The sequence below is a fragment of the Bombus affinis genome, chromosome 3 (assembly GCF_024516045.1).
Source record: "Bombus affinis isolate iyBomAffi1 chromosome 3, iyBomAffi1.2, whole genome shotgun sequence".
Classification (NCBI taxonomy): Eukaryota; Metazoa; Arthropoda; class Insecta; order Hymenoptera; family Apidae; genus Bombus; species Bombus affinis.
Window position 1 is genome coordinate 4,032,419 of NC_066346.1, and position 23,943 is coordinate 4,056,361.

The following is a 23,943-nucleotide window of genomic DNA, read 5'->3' on the forward strand; positions in this document are numbered from 1 at the left end:
GTCTGGTCACTACCGATGCTGCTTGAGATGTCAGGAGCCGCAGGTGGCCGAATGGTAGCCTGCAATTCACGTATACACCATATAGACAGGTCGTCGGGTTTGTGAGAGGGTCATAGGGTCAGGAGGCACCGGCTCGCCGCTCGGCTCTACCGGGTGTCTTGAAAAAAGTTGCACTGATCGACCGTACAACGGCTAAGGGGAACAGAAAGAATCTAGAATGAAGATCATTACGAAGACCGTTAACGAATGTCGGATATCTTTTTGAAAGTTACGTTCAAAGAAACAAGTTTCAACATAGAAGGACGCGCACGATAATTTTACGAGCGCAAATTATCGGTCACGAAAAGCATTAAACCCTGCAGGAATGATTTCACCTGTGCAACCGCGGTTTCGCACCCAGGTGCACTGGATCAACATGTGACGAGACGATGTTAAGGATCTATCACCGTCCTTGACGAACAAATGTTGCACCATCACCAACTTACCGTGTTATTTCCATATATACACACGGTTACCCTTTGCCTTTGCAGGTTCGTTTCATTCAACGTGAATGAGAAACGCGATGGGGAACGAAGAGGGCCCGGCACCTGCGATCTCGGGTCATGCAAATACCTGCACGCGATGAATAAAAAAAGGGGGTCCGCGCTCAGGGAGAAAGGGTTTGCCTTATTCAGATTAGGGTCCCGAGCATGGGTATTTGAACACCCTTCCATATAGTGGCACTCGAGCCACCTCGATTTTCGGCAAGTGCCTTTATCCTCTGGCACGCGTGTCATACATAAATATGACCATCCTCTCTTTTTTACCAACCCTTTATTCGTCCGCGATCAGATACGGCATGGAAATGTCGCCACTTGACAAAGAAGAATCGTTTCACACCTCTATTAATTATACTACCTGTCTTGCTAATCGTATCATTCTCCAGGTATAAGACAGCAGCCAAAACATGGAATAGGAAAGAGAAAGAACATTTGAATTCCTGTTATACCAGTTAGAAGAACGTTCATGCGTCCTTACAAAACCTCGCTTCGTCCCAACTCCCGGAATCAGAGCGCGTAGATATTATTCGCGCCTCTTTCGTGAATTCGCGTAGGTAGGGGCGTCATTAAAATCAATACCGGCTCGCTCTCCACCTCGTCTCCCTCGTGCCACCACCCTCGCCCTCTCGGTATGTCCCGCTTACATCTTCGTCCCTCGGCGCTATTCATCCTCGTCGCACCTTCTTTGTATGCGTGTGTATGTACGCGCACGGGGGTTGGTGGGGGTGTGCAAGGCGAGGGTACAAGGGGATGCTCGGTCGTTCCTAGTCGGAGACGTGGGACTGCTGGCTGGTGGGGTAGCTGGAGGGGAAGAAGGGAGAGAAAACGCGAAAAAAAGGAACGTGCACAAGGAAGAGGGTGCGCGGGGGTGAGTCGTGGCGAGGGGAAAGAAGACGCGATAAGAGGAAGGGTGCCGCGTTCGCAAGGTTAGGTAGCCGGTACACGCGATAAGGAGTGGGGGTGGCGTTCCCATGACCAATAAGAACCTCTTTAAAGCGCCCTTTTTGCGCGCGGAACTGCGCATGCCGGATTCAAATCTGGGCGAGCTGCTGGGTATCGAGTGGAGGTGGTGACGGTGGTGGTGGCCGGTGGCTGTATGGAAATATGATAGCGCGATAAAAGGAGGAAGAATGGCAGGGATGCTTGTGTATGCGAGGGAAAAACGTAGCGCGAGGGTGGGGATACTGCACGGCTGCTACGACCAATAAAGGCCCACTTTAAAGCGACTCATTTTTTTTGCACTGGCACTGCGCATGCCGCATTTAAATGTTGGGAGTGGTGGGTTCCAATGTGTGTGCATAGAAATATGATAGGTGAGACTCGGACTCGGAGAAATGGCGGACGGGATAGGGATTCCCGAATATTTGTATACCATCGCGGGGTTGTGATATGGCCAGAAGTGATACAGAAAAAAAATGGCGTCTGAGATACATTATCGAATGTATTTATAATTTGCGACGTTAAGTTCGTGAAAATTGATCAAGTAAGTGTTTGGATTTTAGTTAGATTCGAAGTATGTAATTCGATATCGAAGGTTCGGTTCGATAGATAAACGCTATCGCTGCTATGGATATTGTAACTTGGTTACACTGTTCTTGTATTATTATGTATTATTGATTGTTTTACTACATTTGCTAGTGCGTACATATTCAACACACAATAACGCTATTGTTCGAGAGGTCGTTGAACCAAGCGGTTTTAACCTTTAAAAGTATACATACATGTATGTACTTACTCACCTGTTGTTAATCTAAGATACATCAGACTGCAGACAGTATCCGCCAAACAGTTCGTCGTTCAGGTCATGCCAAAAGCGTTTCAACATGTAGAATCGAATCTCGAGATCACTTATTTTGTCGAAATTTATCGAAAACTTCTAACGTTTGCTATAAGTGACGATATAAACACCGTTTCCCGCCAAATTACTATCGAGATTAACAGAAAACAGGGTGATAGATGTCTTGATAAAGACTTCTCACTGTCACTTTTTTAACTAATTTTTTTCAAACTTCCTAGTCTTTATCCTTTCTCTACCTAAATACTTTACACCATACGAAAAACACTCATCGTCAACAACAGAAACTATGATCTAACAATTATAAAAATAGTCGAAACCAACCTGTTTCCATAATCTTGCACCGCGAGACAGCTGCGCCACTGATCCACTAACGTTGAAAAAACGCCACCTGTGACGCTCATCTGAATTAATTGCGTCCAGTGGTTCGACGTATATACATGAGCCTTATAAAGAAGCGCCCTCCATTGGGATAATATTTACATAGTCAATGCCTGATGTTTACAAGAGTGTACGTGGTAACGCATCGGTGTCAGTTGTTTATATTGTATTTATTCGAAAGCTCTAATCGTTATCGCGATATCGAGTCAGAGGGGGCAGCGAATGCCGCGATTGGTCGCTTTTCTCGCATATGCAAATGTACTCACCTTCTCTCCCTCTATCCGTGGTTCGGTTGCAGCAGTAGTAGCCGGTACACGCGAGGTAAAAAGGCGCGCTCGCGCTCGCGACCAGAGAACTCGCCTTTCCTTGCCGGGCGGAGTCGCGCGTGATCCGCGTTCCTTTGCGATTGGAGCTTCATTCCCCACCGACGCTGCTTGTTTCCCCACCAATATGAACGTCCAGGCGTTCGTCCGCTGCTTTTCGTTCTAGTCGAACCTCTTCGTTGTGCTTTCAGCGTTTCATGCCGAGGTTAGAACCGTTCCGTCTCTTTTCTTCCTCAAACAACTCCCCCACTTTGCGTTCGACAGTCCGCGTACGCGTCCGCGTTCCCCGTGGCCGGTAGGCGGCCGACCGGGCGTACGTGGGCCCTCTAGTGTAGCTGCACACATGCACGCGACAGCATCTGACCGCCGTACCAGCCGCCGCAGCCGTAGCTGCCACCGCCGTAGCTCGTCGCGGATGCTCGTGTTCCTGCGATAACGATACTTTGCTCTTTCCACCGATCTCGCACCGCGAACACCTCGAGGAACGACCGAGGGGAAAGCTGAGTCGCGCTGTGTGTGTGAAACTTATGACGAAACGGTACCGCACGTGTGGAACGCGGAAACACGGGAAATATTCGGCAGCTTCAAATGTGACACAGTGATATCGTGACAGTTTGCAATGGAATCGAAAGGATTTTGAGAGAGATTTACGATCGAACATGCTCGCGTACGTTCTGCTGGACAGCATCGAAACTGTTCGCGAGTTCACTGATGGGTGACGCTGTGTCTGACACGTTGATGACAGGTCAGAGGGACAGTAGGATTTTTGAATATTCGCGGGCTGCAAGGTGCACGATTCTACGCGGTGAAAAACGCGTGGACCAATCGTCTATAGAACAGCTGACAGTTGGCGCTGGTGGCAATTAGAGAAATCGACGCGAAGTGTTTGGCAGTCGGATTCGATGACAGGTGAATTGCACGGGAAGCGGAGGCAGGAACTATGCGATAATAACGACCATACGTGTTTGTCACGCTGTTCCGTTTAATAACTATATCTATCGGGAAGTGTTCGTGTAATGGACGCGACTGATAAATTCATGTAACGAGTGACTGCAGAGCCGGTGACCGTGCGAGACTGGGATACGTTCGGAACGTGTCGGAGGAACATATCTGTGCTTATCAGTGTAGTGTTTCTTCAGGAATATACTGTGATATCGAAGGATAATAAACATCCACAGGATATTTTATATTTGTAAAGACGTTTCTCCTTTGTGACATTAATAATATAAATGTCGAAGAAGCAAAGATACATCGAATGAACCTACTCTGTCTGGAGTGAAACTATTGGTTTTGCAAGTGTAACGCGATACTAGTGATAAACAAGATCGACGCATCTGATCAACAATAAAATAGGACGTCTAATAGTACAAGAGGAGGAAGAATAGCGAAACTTGTCCGATAAAGAGAGCCAGCAGGTGACCACGTTGGATCTCGCGGCGTTGGCTGCTTACGGGGGCGTTTCGGGACCCAGGGTCGCGGTGGCGGGCACCGGGGTCCTCGCGCTACCCGGCCTGATACCCGATAAGGGTTTATCATCGCCCGGAGGACAGTCGAAAACAAAGTCCGCAGGGCTGGCGGGTCTCGACAGCGAGGCGGTGCGCCGGTGGGTCGCCGAGGCCGCGCGGACCGTCCGGCAAATTCCGCCTCCGGTTGTCGTACCATCTAGTTCGCAACAACAACAGCAGCAGCAGCAACAACAACATCAACAACAGCAGTCGGTTCAACATCAGCAGCATAGACAGCAACATCATCATTCCATCCATCGACAGCGTCAAGAGTCGAGCCCGCCCTCGGTGGCCGCTTCCTCTTTCGTTTTGCCGTCGTCCATGACGCAGACCCCCAGCATGCATCTGCTGGAGAACAATAACCTGGTGGAGGTTGCGATGGTTCAACAGCAACAACAGTCTCAACAACAGATGCAGATGCAGCCACAGAAGCAAAAGCAGACCAGCCCGACGAATAACAACACCATCGAGGCTTGGAGATCCATTCAAGGTGGTCACCAGTGGTGGAGTCCGCCAAGTACCGTTCATCAAGAGCAACAGCAGCAACAGCAAGTGTCACCTCTCGGTCAGCAAGTCCCTCAGTCGCAGAGTCTGGTTGCTGGCACGGTATGCGGTCAAGTACAAAGACAGTCGCAGATTCAATCGGAAATCGATCAGCCTTTGGACTTTTCGGTGGGTTCCCTTCAACAACAGAGGCTACATTCTCGCGTAAGGACTATACACGAGAGACTGCAGAGTAGGATGCACGACAATAATAACGGTACAGCCGGTAGCGGACAGAAGATCGTCAGAGGGACTGGCAGCAGGAGAAGTTTCAGTCCCAGTGATGGTAGCAGCAGCAGCAGCGAGGACGAAGGGGTCTCCACCGGCGGGAGTCCTTCTGGCCCCCTTCGAGGCACCGAAAACGGTGAGTCTTCGAGACATGCAAATTCTCTCTACTTATCGCATTGCACGGCGCGTTTTTGCCGAAACAGCGCGATGGAATTATGGTGACGAGCGCGTGTAACGATAAATCAGGGTGACGCAACGAATTATAATATCGCGAGTGATTCGAGATGAGGCAATAAGCCGCGTTGGTAATTCGGCATTTCCGATTTTACGTCCGCTTGTGTAATCAGTTACTCATTTGAATCTTAGAATTTTGCTCTTGTCGGTTACTGGATTATGATATTAATTTTATTGCTTCCTTAGATGATTTCATTGTTTGGCAAGATAGATAATAGGTAGAGTGTCCTCAATCGTGATAGTTAATTGTAAAGTTATAAATAGCGAGCCCAAACTTTAGTCTTTTTGTATAAGGGAAATTCCAATTTTGAATTCTTAATTGGTTCTATGGAATCCTGGAGTATCGCGAACGTTAGATATAAATAGTGTTATAAATTCGATGTGAAATAAAACATGACGCTAAGTGTTGCAGTAATCTTCAATTAGATCGGGTCTTAAAATTATAACTTGTGAGATTAGATTTGAATTTTTTATCGAGGTATCTCAGCAAAGAGTTAACTTATTTCCGTTTCCATAGCAGTTAAGAGTTGACACTGAAACTACCAAGTATGATACATCTTGGACTTCTTACTTTATGTAATTATAAAAAATATTGTTTCTTTACGTATATAGAAACATAATTATTCGACATTTGTCTATTTTTATCAAATCATTTTAAGTATAATCATAATTATATGCAGTATATTACTGGTAAAATATATATTAAAGATTGGTAGTATTGTAACGTTAAAGATCTTCGAATACACTGTTTACCGTGGTGCGTATCAAACTACACGTATCAATAGGACGATTAAGCGGTTCCTTCTGTCTCTGTCGATTTCCCAAAGAGTTGGTTCGGTAACGAAACCGGAGATTTCCGAGACAAACGAACGTATGCGTCATGCCAGCCGCTATTTGTCCGTGAACGAAACATGAAACGATCCCGTGCATTTTGGGGGAAAACGTGGAGAGCGTTCGATCCGTCAGCTGTCAATGGAGCCTCCCTGCTTGCATTCGACGCTGCCACCCCCGCACAACCTTGGCACGGGCCATTGTTACCTTCAGCTCGTCGAATGATCGATGCATTGTACGTTCGTTCCATTGTAGGAATAAGCGGCGCGGGATCGCGAGAATCGGAGTTTACCTGAAACCGGGTTTCGTTGCGTTTCGTTGCGTTTTCATACGCAAAAACATGGAAGATTCGCCAATTGCGGCGGCACGGTTTTACGATGGGAAGGTGAATTCCCTTTTACAAGATGTTCCTTTCGTTGCGCGCCCGTCGTTGCCGCGTGCATGCAATCTGCCAACGATTTCCCTTCGCCATAAGGGAATTCTCCATGAATAAATTCGTGTAACGTTTCGTTCGAAACAACGTATACATGTATATAATTGAAATTCACGCTTCTTGCGTGTTCTTGTAATTTTTAGCGTTACGTCATACGAGTAAGCAGTGTATTTTCCATCAGAAAGTACGTGGTGTATTCTTATCGTTAACTGGAAAGATAGTCATCGTTATTTAAAGGAAATAGTGGTCATTCGTTTATTGAGCGCCGCTTCTTAATAATCGTGTTTATCTAAAACATCGGTTTTCACCGTATCTGCGTCTCAACTGATTAAATTGTGTCAATAATTTGCGTCTTATTAGGCCTTATGATTCATGACAGTAAAGTGTATATCGATTGACTACTCGAGCAAGTGCCGGTAACGTTCTGGTTTTTATTTGGTCGAACTTGCATGGTGACATCATATATGACACGAACATATTTTCGACGGAAACATCAAGCTATTCGACGTATCGTTGAATATGTTTTGCTCGAGCTTATGATACGTATCGACCAGTCTTAATACAGTTTTAATTCAACCTCAATGACACGTGTTTGAAGTAGTGGACACGTGAACAGCGACGATCCAATCGACAGATAAAACCAGCATAGAAAAACTTCTTACCTCGATTTCGACGCATTCGCTGATAAAGAATAGATCGAAGGTAGAATACGAGAGTGGGACAGAGGAAAGATAGGAAAAATTCTCGTGTATCGTCCGCTCGATTTACCACCGATAAATTCACTGATTATTCTATAAAAACTAAATATTATTGTACTTATACTTGGCTATACGTCGAGTTATCTTTCGTGTTTATTATCGCGGCGTAATGTGTCGGCGTCGCGAGCCTCGCGATGCCACGAAAACAAGAATGATCATAATTAAAATGATACAAGTCGAGGCGAGCATTATCTGATTTTAAACAGCCGGATCTTTATTAGTTTCAATAAAATGCAATGTAAACAGCGCTATGGAATAGTCTGATAAGAGTCGAGCGTTCGTAACACATTACAAACTAGGAAATAGGAGGAAGAAGAAGAAAACAGAAAAAAATAGAAGTGATCATGTTCGTAGTAGCAAGCTCGTGCAAAAGTCACATACATGAAATTCAGCAACTAATAGTATTTATTTTTATTGAAACTTCTGATAAAAACGATACCATTGTCGAATAGAGCGTTTCGATTTCAACGTCGAGCACCTAATACATATCCTTGTTAATCGCGACTTCGAGAAAAACGAGTAAAAGAAAAAAAAAAAAAAGGAAAGAAAAAAATAAGAGAGAAAAAACGAAGAGTTATCTTTGATTTCGTATTATCGATAACGGCACGAGCATATTATGTTTAATCCGCGGGCAATTATCGTGGCTGGTGCGTTCGTTTGTGCTCGACCGTGTTTCGGTATCTCGGCTGTTCAACGCAGCGACCGGTATATGTATGCGTGTCTACATAATTGCACTAATATTCAAAAATGCAACGGCAAACAGACGGCGTAGTTGATGCCGGTGAGAAAAAGTTGGCCGATATCGTATCTGTCGATAAGGTCTTAGCTCTAAGGCTTGTTTGAATAAATATTCCACGTAAGCGCGTGATCGTGCGGTTATTTTCGATGAGCAACACGATACGACGAAAAATCCATTTTTGAAGTGAAATCGTAGAGTGCTCCAGATAATACCCCCTCCCCCTTATATAACGTTAATAGCCCTGAGTTCGTTTTATTGGAGTTTCAAGCAACGATCGACCGTCTCGCGGTTATTATTCATCCGTCACGTTCTTCGAAAGCGACATTCCTGCCCTATAATCGAACATTACATCTCACGTCTTTTCCTTGTTTCGTATGTCCTCGATTTTCACGAGGAGCAAGAACGTGCAAACCAGCTGGTTGGTTGCGTTACGATGTATCACACCGAAAAGCGTAATTACTCGGTATATCGTGCCTCCTTCTTTTCGTCGTGTTAATTTATGTTCGATAGGGGAGAATATAATTAATCCTGGCAAGGAACACGCGCAGGACCGAGTACCTTATATCGAAGATAGTCGATTGCGGTTCGCCAGGGTCCAGGGACCTGTTCTCCTCCCGAGGGCCTTGTGTATTACGGTGTAACGTGATACGTGTTTGATTCTATGTTATTTACGAGCAGGTGTGCCGCGCAACAATGTTTATCACATAATTAGATTCTATGCTCGAGCAATCTCTATCGCGCGGCAGTAAGCCATGAGGCTTGAACCTGAAAATGACGTTTCACGCTGGATGGCCCTGCGCAACCTTGATAACAATAATTTTCTTCGATACGCTCTCCATATTGATTTCATCCCTCCAATGTCCCGTACGTGCTTGTATTCCTCTTTTGTTCTTGCGTAGACCTCCTCGTTTTCCTTCGTTCCATCGATGCTTCTTCGTTTCTCTCTCGATATCCAGTCGTTGTTCGTCGTTCCAAGCGACATATTCTGATGCTCGATCCTTCTTTTCTTTAACAAGCCATTCGAACACGCTTCGTTTTTCTCGAACGATGGCCAAACCATCGTCGACGAATGTTCCTTTCTTTTTCTTCTTTCTCATGTTTTCTTTTCCCTCCTTTCTTTTCTCGTTTAATACGCGCTGTAAAACTGAAAATGAGATAATGATCGTCGATCGATCGGCAATCTTGCGATTTCTGCTAATTATATACCGCACCGGTTCGGCCACGTGTAATTAATTATGATAATATTCGATGGTAAGTAAATCACGTCAGACGCTCGAAGTTATTATATGCCCTTTAACAGTTTAATTACCGACCACCGGATGTTTATCGTCGATGAATCGTTGCTAATCTGTACCTTAATAAATTCGCGATCGATGCTTCCGTCTCTATATCCACTGCTAACGAAAACTATACGACGGTCCTTAAACTGTGTTTTCTTTCCTTTTCATCGCCCGATATTCGACTCGCGGATACGCTCGAATTAAATTCCCCTTTCGACATACGTTCTTTTCGACGGAGTAATTATTAGAAAGGGGGCTGTGGCGCGTCGTACAAGTCTGTTCGTTCGTTAGTAGAATCTCTCGGCAAGAAAACGAGTTGTTCCAGCTCTCCCGAGTGCCGTCGGATCACTCGCGTGCGGAAAATTAGACGGCTCCTTTCCGACTCGTGAGAGTACTCACGGTTCTTCCTTCTTTTTCTTCGCTTTCGTCCATGATCTTCATTGATCTTCGAGTTTCGTGTAGCCCGACGACAGTTCCTCGAAGTCGTTTCTCTCCAACCAACTTTGAGGTTTTCTTTCGTTCTTCGTTTCCTTAACATTTTCATTGCTGCGTGCCACGAATGTCACTCGATTCCGTGACTTTGTCTCTTCTTTACAATACCACCAACTTGTTTATCAAGATCCTAGCAACGATAATGCATTGATTGTAGTTGATGCATTGATTATTGAGTGATCGAAGGGCTCAGGAAAATTAGATTTCTCTGGCAGATGGTTCAACTGAGAAATCATCATGAATTAGGGAATTAAGTTTCAAAAACACACATTGATCTTATTTCTTATCTAAGCATAAATTAAAATGTAAGTAAATTCTTCACATATCCTTATAGTGGTCTTTCAACTTCAGGGTTACACATGGAGCAATCTGACAGTCCGCCACGAACTCGTTTTCTCATTTGCTTCGAGCAATCTGCTCCAAATACCTCGCATAGGTACACGTATACTTGTAGACATTATCGAAAGTATAGATTTCCGATTAGTCTAGCGGATGTGTACATAGTTGCTCGATCGCAAACATCGTGCAAAGACTGCGATGTCCCTTCGAGGACACGAAGATTATCCCGAACGGAGTACGTAAACAGCTATGCAATCGAGGATTGGATCTACGTTCTTAGCATCCCTCAGGTTCGATAATGCGACAACAGTCGCGAATGATCTGGCTGGCCGATCGAGGCTCGCAGCGGACGAAATCCTAGCGACAGATCGCGGACGCATGCCACAGATATCTTATGCGTTCCGTGCAAAAGGAAATGGCGTTTGTTGACATTGCATGGCGATCGATTAATACTGACTGAATAATATATTTATTTTTGCGATTTGCGTCGCTATCGAGCCGAGTGAAACGGCCTTTTATCGATCGGCAATCTCGCGCGCGTCACTTGAGAAATGAAGGCTTGGCTCTCGGGGCCAACGAGATAAAAAGACGGCGTGGTGTTCTCAGGACGGAGGAGAAAGAGAGGCGACCGGAAACGCGCGCCCCGGCTCGGCTAACACGCATTTCACGTTCGTGTAAATTTCGTAGGCCAACGCAAACTCGAATGAATAATGTGTTCTGGCCCGTTTGGGCATTTCCGGGATGGAGCTAGTTGGATTATGGTCGTTCTGAAAAATCATGGTAATTTTGTAACCAACATGATTTTCCGAGGTAAGGATCCGACGTACGATTGGATGAGTGAGTTCCTCGTATTAATTGAATCGAGATTACGAAGTTAAATAGGCTTTTGCCTTTTCGCGGAATAATCAACAGCTTTTTCCTTTTCGCGGAATAACCAACAGCTTTTACCTCTTCTTCTTTTTTTCTTCCTTGCGATCTCTCTCTCTCTCTCTCTCTTTCCCCCCATACTTGCTCCTTTTCTTGGTAAGGATCGAATCAAGATAATCAGTTGAGATAGCAACGATGCATCGCGCGGATCTTGGCAGCGCGCGCCACGGTTTTAGTCAGCTTTGTTGTTATAATAAAGATACCCTTAATTCATTTCGTTTAAAACATTCGTTCACAAGATTCGACTAATTAATATAACAGGGAATTAACGTCGTTGCTCGTTCGCTTCCCCGCTAATTATCGCCTGTTTAAGATCGACTTCGAAACGTCAGAATGCCACTAATGAGACTTTAATGAAAATCCTTGGTTTCGGCTGAGCCGGAAGCGGCGCTTCGTCGTTTTTGTCTTACATCACACTGACGGTAGGAGAACAGCGGGTGTGAGCGGAGGCCGGAATTCATAATAACGCCGTCGCGGTCCCATTTGCATTGTCCAGCGGCTTTCCGATTATAGCCTACTCGGCTTTCGTATTAAGGACGGCCGGAACCTGCTCGAAACGCTTCAGGCTAGTTCGGGCTAAATCCCACCTATTATGTCGGCACTCGTATGTTGGTTTCTCTCGACAAACTCGTGGGCACGTGACTCGTAGGTGGTGGACGATAGGTTTTATGAAAATCACCGGCGAACAGCAAGGGACAGATTTGCATGAAGAGATTGAAATTTGTCGTGGGATGCGTGTCACTGCCCGCAAGAAAACAATGCAGAATTGACGCCGCAGACTGCTAGACGCTTCCTCCGGGGAAGAATTCTCTTTGGCGTAACTACCAAAGACATCGAAGTAACTGATTTATGGTACAAAGAATAGAAATGTTTCTTCTTTCCTAAGGGTCAATTATTTTGATTATCTTGATAGAGATTGACTTGCAATGATACGTTACCAATAATGTTACCGTAAGATTTAAATATTCAAAAAATTTGCATGCTTTGAATGTTACAACAACAAGATAAATTGCTAAATGATCTATAGAGATCTCTCGAAGTAATGTAAAACAACAACTACAACGCCACGAATAAGACATACAAAGTTCATTCGACAGGGAACATGTTGATTATCGAAGATTCTATCCTGTAGACTACGTCCTACGTGGAAATTGTTTTGACTGAATCGACCAATTTGCGATCGTCATAAGTAACTCGTACGGAATACAAAGGGTGCAGCCTATATAAGGAGAGGCTGAGAGAGAGCCGTGGATTCCAGGCAGCACGGAAATCTCACCTGTTACGTTGTCGGGACACGCTCGATCCGTACGAAAAGGCCTAGGATACGTGACCCGAAGCGGTGGGTGGACGGGTGGAGGCCGGTTCACGGGAATGGGGAATGAGAATGGGAATGCGGGGATTCCCGGTAGGTAGGCACAGACAGCGAGGAAGGTACCAAGGTGGCTATATAGCTGGTGGCAGGTAAAGCCGCCGGATAAATCTTACCTTGGATAGGTCAGGTTGGGCCAGGAGGATTCCAATAAGGAATGGAGGACCGTGCAGGGGTCACGTGGCAGTTCTCTTTTCTCTTTCTTCTGCCCTACCTCTTTTTCTTTTCTCCTTCTTTATCTCCTCGTGTACTTCTTTCATCCGTGGAGTCTCGCACGACCAGGTATACCTACCTTGCAACCCTTCTGCTCTAACTCACGGGGACACCTTTCCGCGTACTACCTACGCGTGTGCCGTACGTGTGTACACGTACGCGAACCAACAACACACGGCCATCGACAAATCACCGCGACACGCGACCGACTTTCCTGCGCCTTTCTTTAAACATTCAACCGAAGGGTTTCTGGCCACGTGCCTACTCGGGTTTTCACGCCTCTTCCGTGATACGCGAGACAACCGGTCCATCTTTTGGTACCCTTTACATTTTACTTGCTCGAGCAACTTGCTAATACGAAATCAAATCACTAGCAATTTCACGTTACACGTGGCAGAATACATAGAGTAATATATAATCAAACGTAACTACGTGCAGTTTCGATGTTTCTAACCAATGTTTAGACATTAAATCCTCTTAGATACATTACACCGCGAGACATCAGTCCCGCGTCAAGTTATTCGTCGGTGTCGATCGTAATCTCCAAGAGACTCGTGTGTTTTTCCTCCGCGAAAAGTTCTGACTAGCTCTCGCACGTCCATAACTCTTCGTTACCCGTGGCACCGGTCGAGACATGCAAATTATGAGCGCGAGCGGCACGGCTCCCTTATCCCCCGGCGCAGCCACGATACCATCTCTCTCGCGTCGATGACGAATGCGTCGAAGTTGGACGAGTGATTCGCGCGGCAAAGAGCTACACGGACGTCCTTGCAGTTCGCGGTGCACTTCGGAAAAGGAAATGTACTTCTCGTAATGAAACCTATAATGCCACGTACGGCGAGATAATACGGCGAGCAAGTCGTAGAACTACGAGCACAGACCTTGCTTCGCCCACGCTCTTTATTCCACTCGCTCGTTTTCCTTTTTTGTCCGATTTTTTTATATCACGGTTTGGCCATCGTCGAGATATAGTACGAGATCCGAGATGTTTCATGTAGCACGCGATTCGAGTCTAGTTTTCACGGGTTGCCGGTCTATCTGGTTGTGCACGTGAGAGCGTAGCTTCGATAGCCGGTACGACTACGCGTCATGCATATTCATCTTTATCTCGTCGATCTGGTTGATAATCGGCCAGGATATTTTTAGAGAAAATTTTCCAGTATTTTAATGCTAATTTTTCATCCCGCGGTTCGTTTCCTCTTGCCGTTCCATATTCATCACCGGAATTACCAAGCTCGCGATAAACCGTGTGTTTGTAAACCGAAAATAAAATGTTCATCGTTCCCCGGTACACGAAGCTCATTATTTTTCATTCCATGCTTGCTGTTGAGTTTTATTGTAGCTCATCGGTCACAAGGATCCGTAGATACCTTCTCTATCTTCCCACGCGTTTTTCGTTGTTTTCATTTTTCTCTATCCTCGGTGTTTGCGCCAAAGCCCCGAGCAAATGGAAATCGCTAATACCAGCGAACTATACCGCGTGCCGCGTTCAGTATGCGAGGCGTGCGCTCGCGGCGCATCGCGTCTCAAGGACCGGGAACGTTTGCGCCTAGCCAGCCGGATAAATGATGGAAATCACCATATTCATCGTATTTGTCGGCACGGTGCGCGCAGCTGAGCCGCTCGCCGTATTTGGCGCTCGCGTATGCTAATTCCGCGGATTGGCAGGCTAAGCTGCGTATGCACGCGTCCGGTTGAAAGGACAAGCGTAATCCTGCGCTCCTGTTCGACCGCGTCGCCGTGAATTATTCCCTAGGACGAGGCGAACCTTGTCGTCGCCAAGGTGTTCCGCCGAGATCTTACATTGAATTTCTATTGGAACTCGTTAGCTTAACGTTTGTATGTGCTTTTTTCATCCGACGTAATGTGAAAGATTATTTTCGAGGTCTTCTTAAAAGAAGAAAAATTTGCAATCGTTTCTAACACTTTGGTTTTTATGACTCGAGAGAAGTTGGTTGTATTGAAGCCTTCGGTGTTGGAGCTGTTCAATTTAACCAATAATCAGCGTATGGAAAATAGAAAAGTTTATGAAAGATTACTTTCTTAATCTTTCTTAAAGTTCTTATTTTCAATCTTTGAAAGAAGTTGTTGGTTCTCGTCAAATTAGCTTATAATTAACCTATGAAAGATGGATAGGGAGGCGGATCAAAGGTTGAAGATTATTTTCAAGATTTTCTTACGCAACGAAGAGGAAGGAATCTTTTCAAGCTTTGCGAGAAGTCACACAGTTGGTTCCACTGAAAATCTCATACGAATTCATCGATTTATCTTATACTTATGTCTAGGAAGCACAGAGACGCATATCAGACGTTGGAAATTATTTTCTAGCTGTAGACAAAGAAATATGTTAAGATTTCGATATTTAAGTTTTAGGAAAAGTTAGAGAATTGATTATATCGAAATGGTTGGCGTTCGAGTCGATCGATTTAGTTCGAGACTTTAGCAGTCAGCCCATGGAAAGTAGAAAGGGACAGAAATCAGAATAATGTACGGTATCCGTTATTCAATAGACCAATTATAATGGGTGCCTGTTGTCGTATAGCTATCTATCGTTGCGCAAAGACAAATGTATTTTTGATTAGTCCGTGGCGTCCGTTCTTCCCGGCTGTACGATGAAATTACACGTAGAACTTGAAGGCAATTTAAATAACACAGACGATCTACCGACGAAACCATAATTCCACGTCAGACTCCAGCTTCGAAACTCGCTACTTGTTAATCGATCTTATAACAGTGCAAAGACATTATAGAAGTTTCTCACGATTACACCGATGACTCGGATTTTCCTTCGCGTTACATCTCGTTAGTGGTATTCGAGGATCGATAAACGGATGAATCAGAGTTGCAGCTTTGTGCGGGTCGCGTGATCGATTCGAACGCAGATAGGATCCTGTGGGAAGCGAAGCCGATTCCGGATCATCAGCGTGGAATGGAAGGACGCCCGTATTGAGCATAAAGACACAGGAAACAGGAATCGATGGATTCCGCGTCAGTTGTGAAACGTAGCCGATTATCATCCGATGGAATTCGTTTGTAATCCTTATGAAGAACGAAGGCCGTGCGCGCCAGCCGATTCTTGGAAATTTCCCTGGCGTTTATTAATTTCGCGCTGTTACGTAAATCAAAAACGAGCTGACACTCGCGGAAATAACGCACGCCTCTGCGATACACGTTTCGGTTCTCTTCTTCCTCGACTTATCGCTCTCTTTCCAATGAAAAGCTCCAGAAACAAGAGTATCGATTGTTCAACGAAAGAAAGAAAATTCGTCGCACGGCAGAATATTCGAGAAGAGAAAGAAAATTTCTGATAGAATCTGATTTATCGGAGTACGTGTATAGTATCTCGCGAGCCGAAGACAATTGCCAACTATCGATTACGTTGCGTGGTAGACGGTCACATATTCTATCGATAATTACACGACCACTCAAGTGATAGATCGTTGTCCGCGCTTATTTATCCCGTTCGCGCGTCAATGATATATCGACGATCATCGACCGACAACGCGTTTACCATGCGATTTAATTAAAATCTTTTACAACGGTAGCTGGTCGGTCGCGAGATAGCGGTGCGCTTTTTGCTCGCTGAGAGATGGATACGTTCGCGGAAAAATGGCCAGTTTTTTACCGTGATAATCGTTCGGACGAGGACTCAGGGAGAAATCGACGATGTTAGAAGAATTTTACTTTTAAAAAGCAACAGCAATCTGCGCGACGAACTCGGACGAGTTACTGACTTTCATCGGCCGGTTTGTCGGCCTGGTGATTGCGGGTCGCCGCATCCTGCTGCGGATTCTCCAGTTGCTCGAGTCGTTCACCAGTTTCACGTGATACGCGCGCCATATGTCCCTATGCAAATTTCTATCTCGTGCTCGGTAACGATGCCCGGATAACGACGAATGGTTCGCATCGACATCTGGCAGACTGCGATGGATCCAGTCTTTGCTGATTCTCTGATCGCATAAGCACAGGACGAATAGAAATCGAAACAAAGAAATCGTCGATTCGTTTGCAATGAAGTTGGGAGACCGGAGATGATCTATTTCGGGTAAAAATGATCATTCTACGCGTGTGTAATACTCGCACGAGGCGAAACAGGTAAAAATGCGTGTGTCTCGCGCGTTTGTTCGTGGTCCTGCGATAATATCTGGGCTCGAAACGGGCTTTATTATACATGGCCGGTTTTATTATTCTCTCGGCGGTTTCGGGGCCTCGTCCGTCTGATGGTTACCGCGTTGATGCGGATTTAATTATATTGTTTCGTGTAAAGCCGGATTCAGATCGCTCGCGTTAATGAGCGATTCCAATCGAAAAGGCCCGGGACGCGTCGCGCTGGCGAATCTTCAGCTCTCGTCGACGCTAACCAAGGTGCTAATTAAAACGAGACTAGCAATCTAGAAAAGTGCACTATTATATTAAGCGTTTGTCAGTCGCCTAACGTCGCGCCAGAATGATTTAATTGCGGTCCACTCTCCGTGGGACCATTTCCAATTATCACGATCGCTGAAACAACCTCAGGAAACTCAATCCGCAATCACTCAAGGAAGCGCAATCGCACGAATTCGAATATTCATTCCTTTATTTATGTACACGATACAATATTTCCGATCGCTTCGCTTACACACATAACGTTTAACATCCATAACTTGAGACGCAAATTGCTAAGTTGATAAGAATCAAATGACAGAAGATAACCGCTATATCTCGAGTCTACCAAAGAATCTATTTGGACGAAATTCGCGCCGAATTTCGCGTGGAATTGCTGGGTAGCGAGAACCGTTAGTATGGCTCCTAATGAATCGGGCTTACAGTATCAGCCGGCGATTATGTAATCCGCAAAAAGAGCTACGTCGGTGGTCGTTTCGAATTTCGCGGTATTATGTGAGTCAGCAAAGCAGAGGTTCGGCGGGAAATGGCGACACCAGGAGTGGCGGAGAGAAACGTAGGATCGTTTTAAGCAAAGATAATGCGAGTCGTAGAGAGAAACACGCGTGGCTAATGCCCAGTGCCGTTTCCTGCCTCATGTATTCAAATTAAACCACGTAACACCGTCATGGAGCCGGGTGTGATGGTAATGATGATGGTAAACGAGACCTATAGACGCCTTCTTCCACTGTCACTGGCCGCTTGGTATCCTTCTCTCTTGCTGGCCGCGGCGCGTCATCTGAGAGCTCGATGACGGTGCAACACACAAGTTGGGCCAATGGCGCGAGCTCGAGCGATTCTTCGTCGGGCTAATGCGAAATTTGCTCGCAATTTGTAGCCTGTTACTTCGGACGGTGCACGGTGTAATTATGCTATTATACACGTTGGCGTTTAGCAAGCCAGAGCCCCGTGCATAAATTGTCGCTATAATTGTCGTCGCTCGGTTTCGTGACCGGGAAACGAATGGTTCGAGGGATTCGAGAAAATCAATCGAGAATGAGCCAGTTGAACGACAAGATAGTCCGAGGCTAACGTCTTCGTAATCTTCTCTCGGTGCTAGAGGATGATTAATTTATGAAAATTGTTGCGATGCCTGCTGGAATCTAAGGTTCGAACGCTTCTGAAGATATCAACGCTACGTTGGTTATTCTTATTTTCGAATTTATGTAATCCCTGAGCGACAAGATAGTTAGGCCGCCGTCTTCGTAATTTTCTTGGTGCATATATAACAGTGATTAATATATATAAAAGGAATTATTCGTCGAATCGCTTGGCGGAATTTAAAATTCGAATTTTCTAAAAGCACGAGCAACAGGATTATCTTTATTTTCAAATTTATCGATCCGGATGATTCAACGTTCACTAGACCAAGTCTAACGACGGTAAATTTCTCCTTTCTCAAAAAAAGAAAGGGGAGAGAGATCCGTTTCTCGGGAATGGAGGCCATCGCGATCGTTGTTACCACTTGGTGACAGTCCTGCTAAATGGAGTTGCGCAATCGTCGCCGCTTTGATTCGTCGATATTAAGGAAAGCCGGTGAATAAAAGACAGAGGCCGAGGTCGTTGACCCCCGTGCAAACTAATCTGTCCTCAGAATCGTTCCGTAACAGGCTCGATCCTTCGAAACGCGACCAACGAGCGAGACTCTCCCGTCTGTCTCTCGACTCCTTTCATATTTTCTTTTTTTTTTTTTTTTTTTTTACTTCTTCGTTCATTTTTGCTTGGTCTTTGTCTGGTATACAGCGGTACGATTCCTTCCGGAATTACAGGTCGCTCATTCGGAGCCGAGGACGTTCCCTGAGCGACATAATTAAGAAAGACCCCTTAATGTAATTTTAATAACTGGTTAAATAAACATAAGCGTAAGCCAGGCGTAATTTGAATCCGGATGTGCCACGATGAGCGGTTTCGATAAAGCACAATGTTAATGCCTCGGCTTAGGAGGAGAACTGCATCGTCTCGCCGTTTCCTCGTCCCTCGTTCCCTTGCGAATTTTTTTCTTCTTCCACCAACAAACGTCCTCCCTTTCCTTTTCTCTCTCTCTCTTTCTCTCCCTTGTCTTTTTCTCTATCTCTGTCACCCTTTTTCTCTCGGGAATGGTGCACGGAACGGGCGCGAGCGGTTGCGTGCGCTGCGTGCATGCGTGCACAAGCATGTTATTTCGCAGTTTATGCGAGGTATGCTAATCCGACGAAACCATAAGCGCATCGAGCATTCCCCAAATCATGAATAATCAGCCGCGCAAACGGTCTGAATGCCTGCGTTGCTTCATCTCTTCGCCTTTCTTTCCTCCGCTTTTCTTTTCCTTAAACTAATTGCGCCTTTTCTTTCTCGTTTTGTTTCGTTTCATTTTCCCTTTCCTTGCTCGACGTTCTCATCCGTTTAGACGATCATTACAGAACAGAACGATAACCGGCTCTGTTTTTCGCGTCGAGAATCATTCACTATCGATTACCCGTGGAATTTTTCCGTGTAACTAACTTTTTTCGTTTCATTCTTTTTTGTTTCAATCGAGAGAAAGGATCGATAACATCGTTCGATAATTGCTTTCTACTGCGAGTCCTGGCACGTGCAAAGGTTAATTCCGCGTCAATTACGCGTCAATTAGCACATATCGAGGATTCCGCGATATCGATCGTTTAGGATTTTATGACACGCCGATGTCATTCGAACGTACCGTCGGTACCGTCGAGATTCTTTGCATACAAAATTATTTAGATACCTGCGTATAAATCGATAATCTTTTTCCTAGTCGAAAGACCTTCGGTTTTTGCTCGAACGACACAACATCGCTGAACGTCGATAAAAATGTTTCTAGACGAGAGTGGTATCTTCCATTCAAGGATAGAACGCTGGAATTTCTGTGCACCATCGCGGGACAACGGCGATAAATATCGTCAAAAGAATGTCGATTTTTCTTCGTCGATTGCTTTTCCCTTTCTTCTTCGAATTTCGTTTTCTCGGGCGAACGCTTTTATCATTTCAACGAAGCTTCTTACCACGTTTCCTCGTTGCCTGCTGACATAATAAATCATCGTCCACTCATTTTTACACAATGATCTTGATGAAGCCCAGGTGCTGAAAATTACCAGTCAAATTTGTAACTACGCGAACGACAGCAATGATACGCTATCCATCTTTGCACCCTCTGCGCTGCTTTATCGAGATGAAAGCGTTAATCGTCGCCGACTACGAAGGTAGACAGGCTTATTAATTAATGATAAACCACGACGTCATCCACGGTGGTCCAATTGTTGCTTTTGTTTCCATCGTTTACGTAACGCAACCCCGACGATTGCAATAGAAGTCGTGTACATAGACAAATGACGCTACTGTTATTATATCTCGTACGCTTGTAGGCGCACGTATCGTGCATAAACATCGGTTTAATGATCTTAGATGGTCGTTGATTATGCGGGCATGTTCGTACATTAACCTACACTCTGCTACACCACCGTGTATCCTCGCTTATCCGTGTTTCTCGCGCACTCGCACTCTTTCGCGCCTTCCTACCTTCTATACGAACCGTGTGACATTTAGTTATTTTAGTTTCCTCAGAAATATTTCGAATTCCACTTCGCCTATACTCTAGAAATTTGCCAAAGCTAAGTAGAACTTAGTTGATCCAAGCGAAATCAGAAAATCGCGCTTAACCTCTCACGTAAGACTGTGGTCAATGAGCAACATGTAGATATTAATCGAGTTTGAAACGCACTTATCGATTTATCTATGGTTCCATGTTGTATTTTCTTACTACTTTGCGTTCGAAAGGAACGATTTATACAAATATTACTCGTATCCGAAGGATTAATGCGCGATTACGGACGTGTGACAAAATTCTGACGATTTTTTGAAGGAAAACGAATGGAATAGAAACACGATCGGCGAAACCGCATCGAAATAGTCCTGTTTCGTAATCGTTATTACAGGTGATGGTCTTGTAAAGCACCATGTATCATCCATAAACATAAGTCTAACGATGTAGATGGCAACTGATTAGTCGACCGTGTTCGTGCATTACCTTACAGACGGCGCATAATGCGGTCGCTAGATTACGCGTTGTATACACGTATGTACATATAGGTATCCTGGATTTTTCTAACATGCCAATGGTGGCTTCCCCTAGGTCCGCTATTGTTTACGCTGCTTTAATTAGCCCGTTAATGCGACCGGGATATAGCCGCGGGCCCTTATCTGATACGTTTCCGGCGAATCATGGGAATTATTTCCGCGCATGCAAATGCCAACGAAAAGGCGAATCGAGTTATGCTTCCGGCACGATCCCACCGGACGATAAAAACGAGCACGCGTGACTAAGGACGCGCGTTTTCATTCCACTTACAAAGATCTTCATTTTGCCGCTACAACCGTCTACATATACATACATACTTTCTTTCTATCGTTCGTTATTTTTCTTTTAATAATTTCCGAACGATTACATCCACCGTCCGAGAGACATCATACGGTGAGAGTTTGATAGACTAATGGAGGACGAAAGGAGATCGTCGTTTGATTTTGACATTAGGAAAGTTCCTAATGTAGAAGAGATTGAAAAATGAATTCACAGTCGCCTTATTCTATATAGTTTATTACGATGTGTACGTTAATGACCGAATCAAAATCGAGAGATTAAGAATCGGTGACTGTACGAAACAGGCCGGACAATCGAAGCCCACTTTCACGACACACGGCCACACGACCAGAACGTGTTCCTCAAAGGAACGCGGCTATTTACGCGGCTTCGTGTAACGACGATTACGTTTGAAAGGCCTGGTTACGACAAAAAGGAGACGGGGCAATTAGAGTGGCCGAACGCAGCCGCACTCCCCCGTTCTTTGCGCGATCATCTTTAGGATAATATCGTTCGTATACACACCGGCCACATATTAGGTGACTTAACGAGTTAAGCGTGCTTAACGGTGCGTTGAGTAGTTCCTTGGGATTAACTGGCCGTGCCTAAACGCGCTAATACATTACTGTACTCGACCGTTCAGAAAGACAGAGGTAATTAACCCTGGTGCCGTCGTAAGTGGCCATATTTTAAGGTCCAGTTGCACGTGTCTCCTCGTCACTTCTTAATCAATTCAACGACTTCGTTTCGTTCCCCGATCTCTGATCCGATTTTACCGCCGTCTCTCCAATTTTATAGGAATGTTTGCATTTGTCCCGTGGCCGCTTCCATATGCGTGATTCATCGTCTAGCTTCGCGTGTACGCACCATTCCATTGTACCGAGAGCAAAGGGCGGAGAACGATGCTCGACCGAGGCCAATGTTTGTCGGTAATTCTCGTGAAAAGGGGTGGATCGATAGGAACTGCAGCTAGACCGGTCGATACGTGTCACGTTTGTCGCGTGGATGTTTCGTGGATGAGAAAGGGAATGAGAATTTTGATGGGATTCTGACTGAATTCGTGTAAACGTTTTTCCGATACTACATCCTCTGCGAATAAGCTTCATAAATCGACAAGAAACGATCTTAGATGCGTTTGAGGATATTAGGCTAGTATTTAAACGCATTGAGCGTTTCCGTCGCTTCATCCGGTGGACTGTAAATTTATTATTCTTACGAATTTGATCTCAAATTTTCGAGATCATACGTTCGAAAAGTTAGCTTTAATTCGCGCAAAGGAGGCTCGTTATACGAGAATTTCCCATTAAGAGATAGCATTTTATCTCGTCTATCGAACTGGATTTGAATTTTAAAATGGCCCTGCTGCCAATTATGTATCTCAGTGAACAACTGCGAATTCTAGCATCGGAATCACGACCCGTGTGCAACATTAATCTTTAGTTACACAGACGGTTAACGATACCGACAACCAAGCAGCATGGTTTTTCCCCAGATTCGTCTTCATTACCGCAGAAATTACAGACGTTTCGCGCGTAATAGACGGAAAATTAATCCCGAGAGTCCGTCGCGTTTTTTTATCGCGAATGAGCGTTGCGCCGGTCTCGCTTTGAACACGAACACCGTATTCGAACGAACGCGTAATTTGCATCACTTAGGTATGTTAATATCGCGCTTACCGACCGCTAGAAGAGGCTAGTGAACGCGGACCGTCTGTGGCCGCGAAGAAAACCACAAAGATTCACCATTTTGCATAACCGTTCCTCTCATCCGTTCGTAAGTAGCTATCCAGCTACTAGACGCGCGATCAACGTAAAATGAAAATGAACCACGCGTAAATGTAGCAAATTACGCTTTTCCGTTTCTCTGTTTGCTTTCCACGTCGGTAAAAAGGATCGGACACCGTGCATTTGCGGAGAGTAAAGCTACGAGACCATCAACGCGACCACCGTTGCGATACTCTCGTAGAGACCGATCCCCTCTGGTTGGATAGCACGCGAAACGTAGCCGAGATATTCCCGCGAGGAGATCGATCTCTGTCCCAGGATGGTAGAGATCGTTGGACCCGAGTTTCCTCCTATTGTCGAGTAGCGTTCATCGAGTGGTTCGCCACCTAAACTCACCACTGGCACGAAATGCGTGTCTACCACCGTGCTCGTTTACTTTTTTGCTCGGCGTAACTCTCATTTTGATCAATTTGAGTTTTTTGCCGGACCGGTGACTTTAGCACCGAGCAGGCCTCAT

At 45.3% G+C, this 23,943-nt stretch overlaps 1 protein-coding gene and 1 pseudogene across 3 annotated transcripts in view; one reads left to right on the forward strand and one right to left on the reverse strand.

Annotated features, from left to right (window-relative positions):
- The window catches only part of LOC126914185 (uncharacterized), a 134,017-nt pseudogene extending 129,228 nt beyond the window's left edge, over positions 1 to 4,789 (reverse strand).
- LOC126914021 (POU domain, class 2, transcription factor 2-like) overlaps positions 3,199 to 23,943 on the forward strand; it is a 123,237-nt gene continuing 102,492 nt past the window's right edge. For all 3 annotated transcript variants that reach the window (XM_050717430.1, XM_050717432.1, XM_050717431.1), the window contains exon 1: positions 3,199 to 5,450. In XM_050717430.1, the coding sequence (XP_050573387.1) occupies positions 4,865 to 5,450 (586 nt within the window). In that variant the 5' untranslated portion in view covers positions 3,199 to 4,864. The remainder of the gene's footprint in view (positions 5,451 to 23,943) is intronic.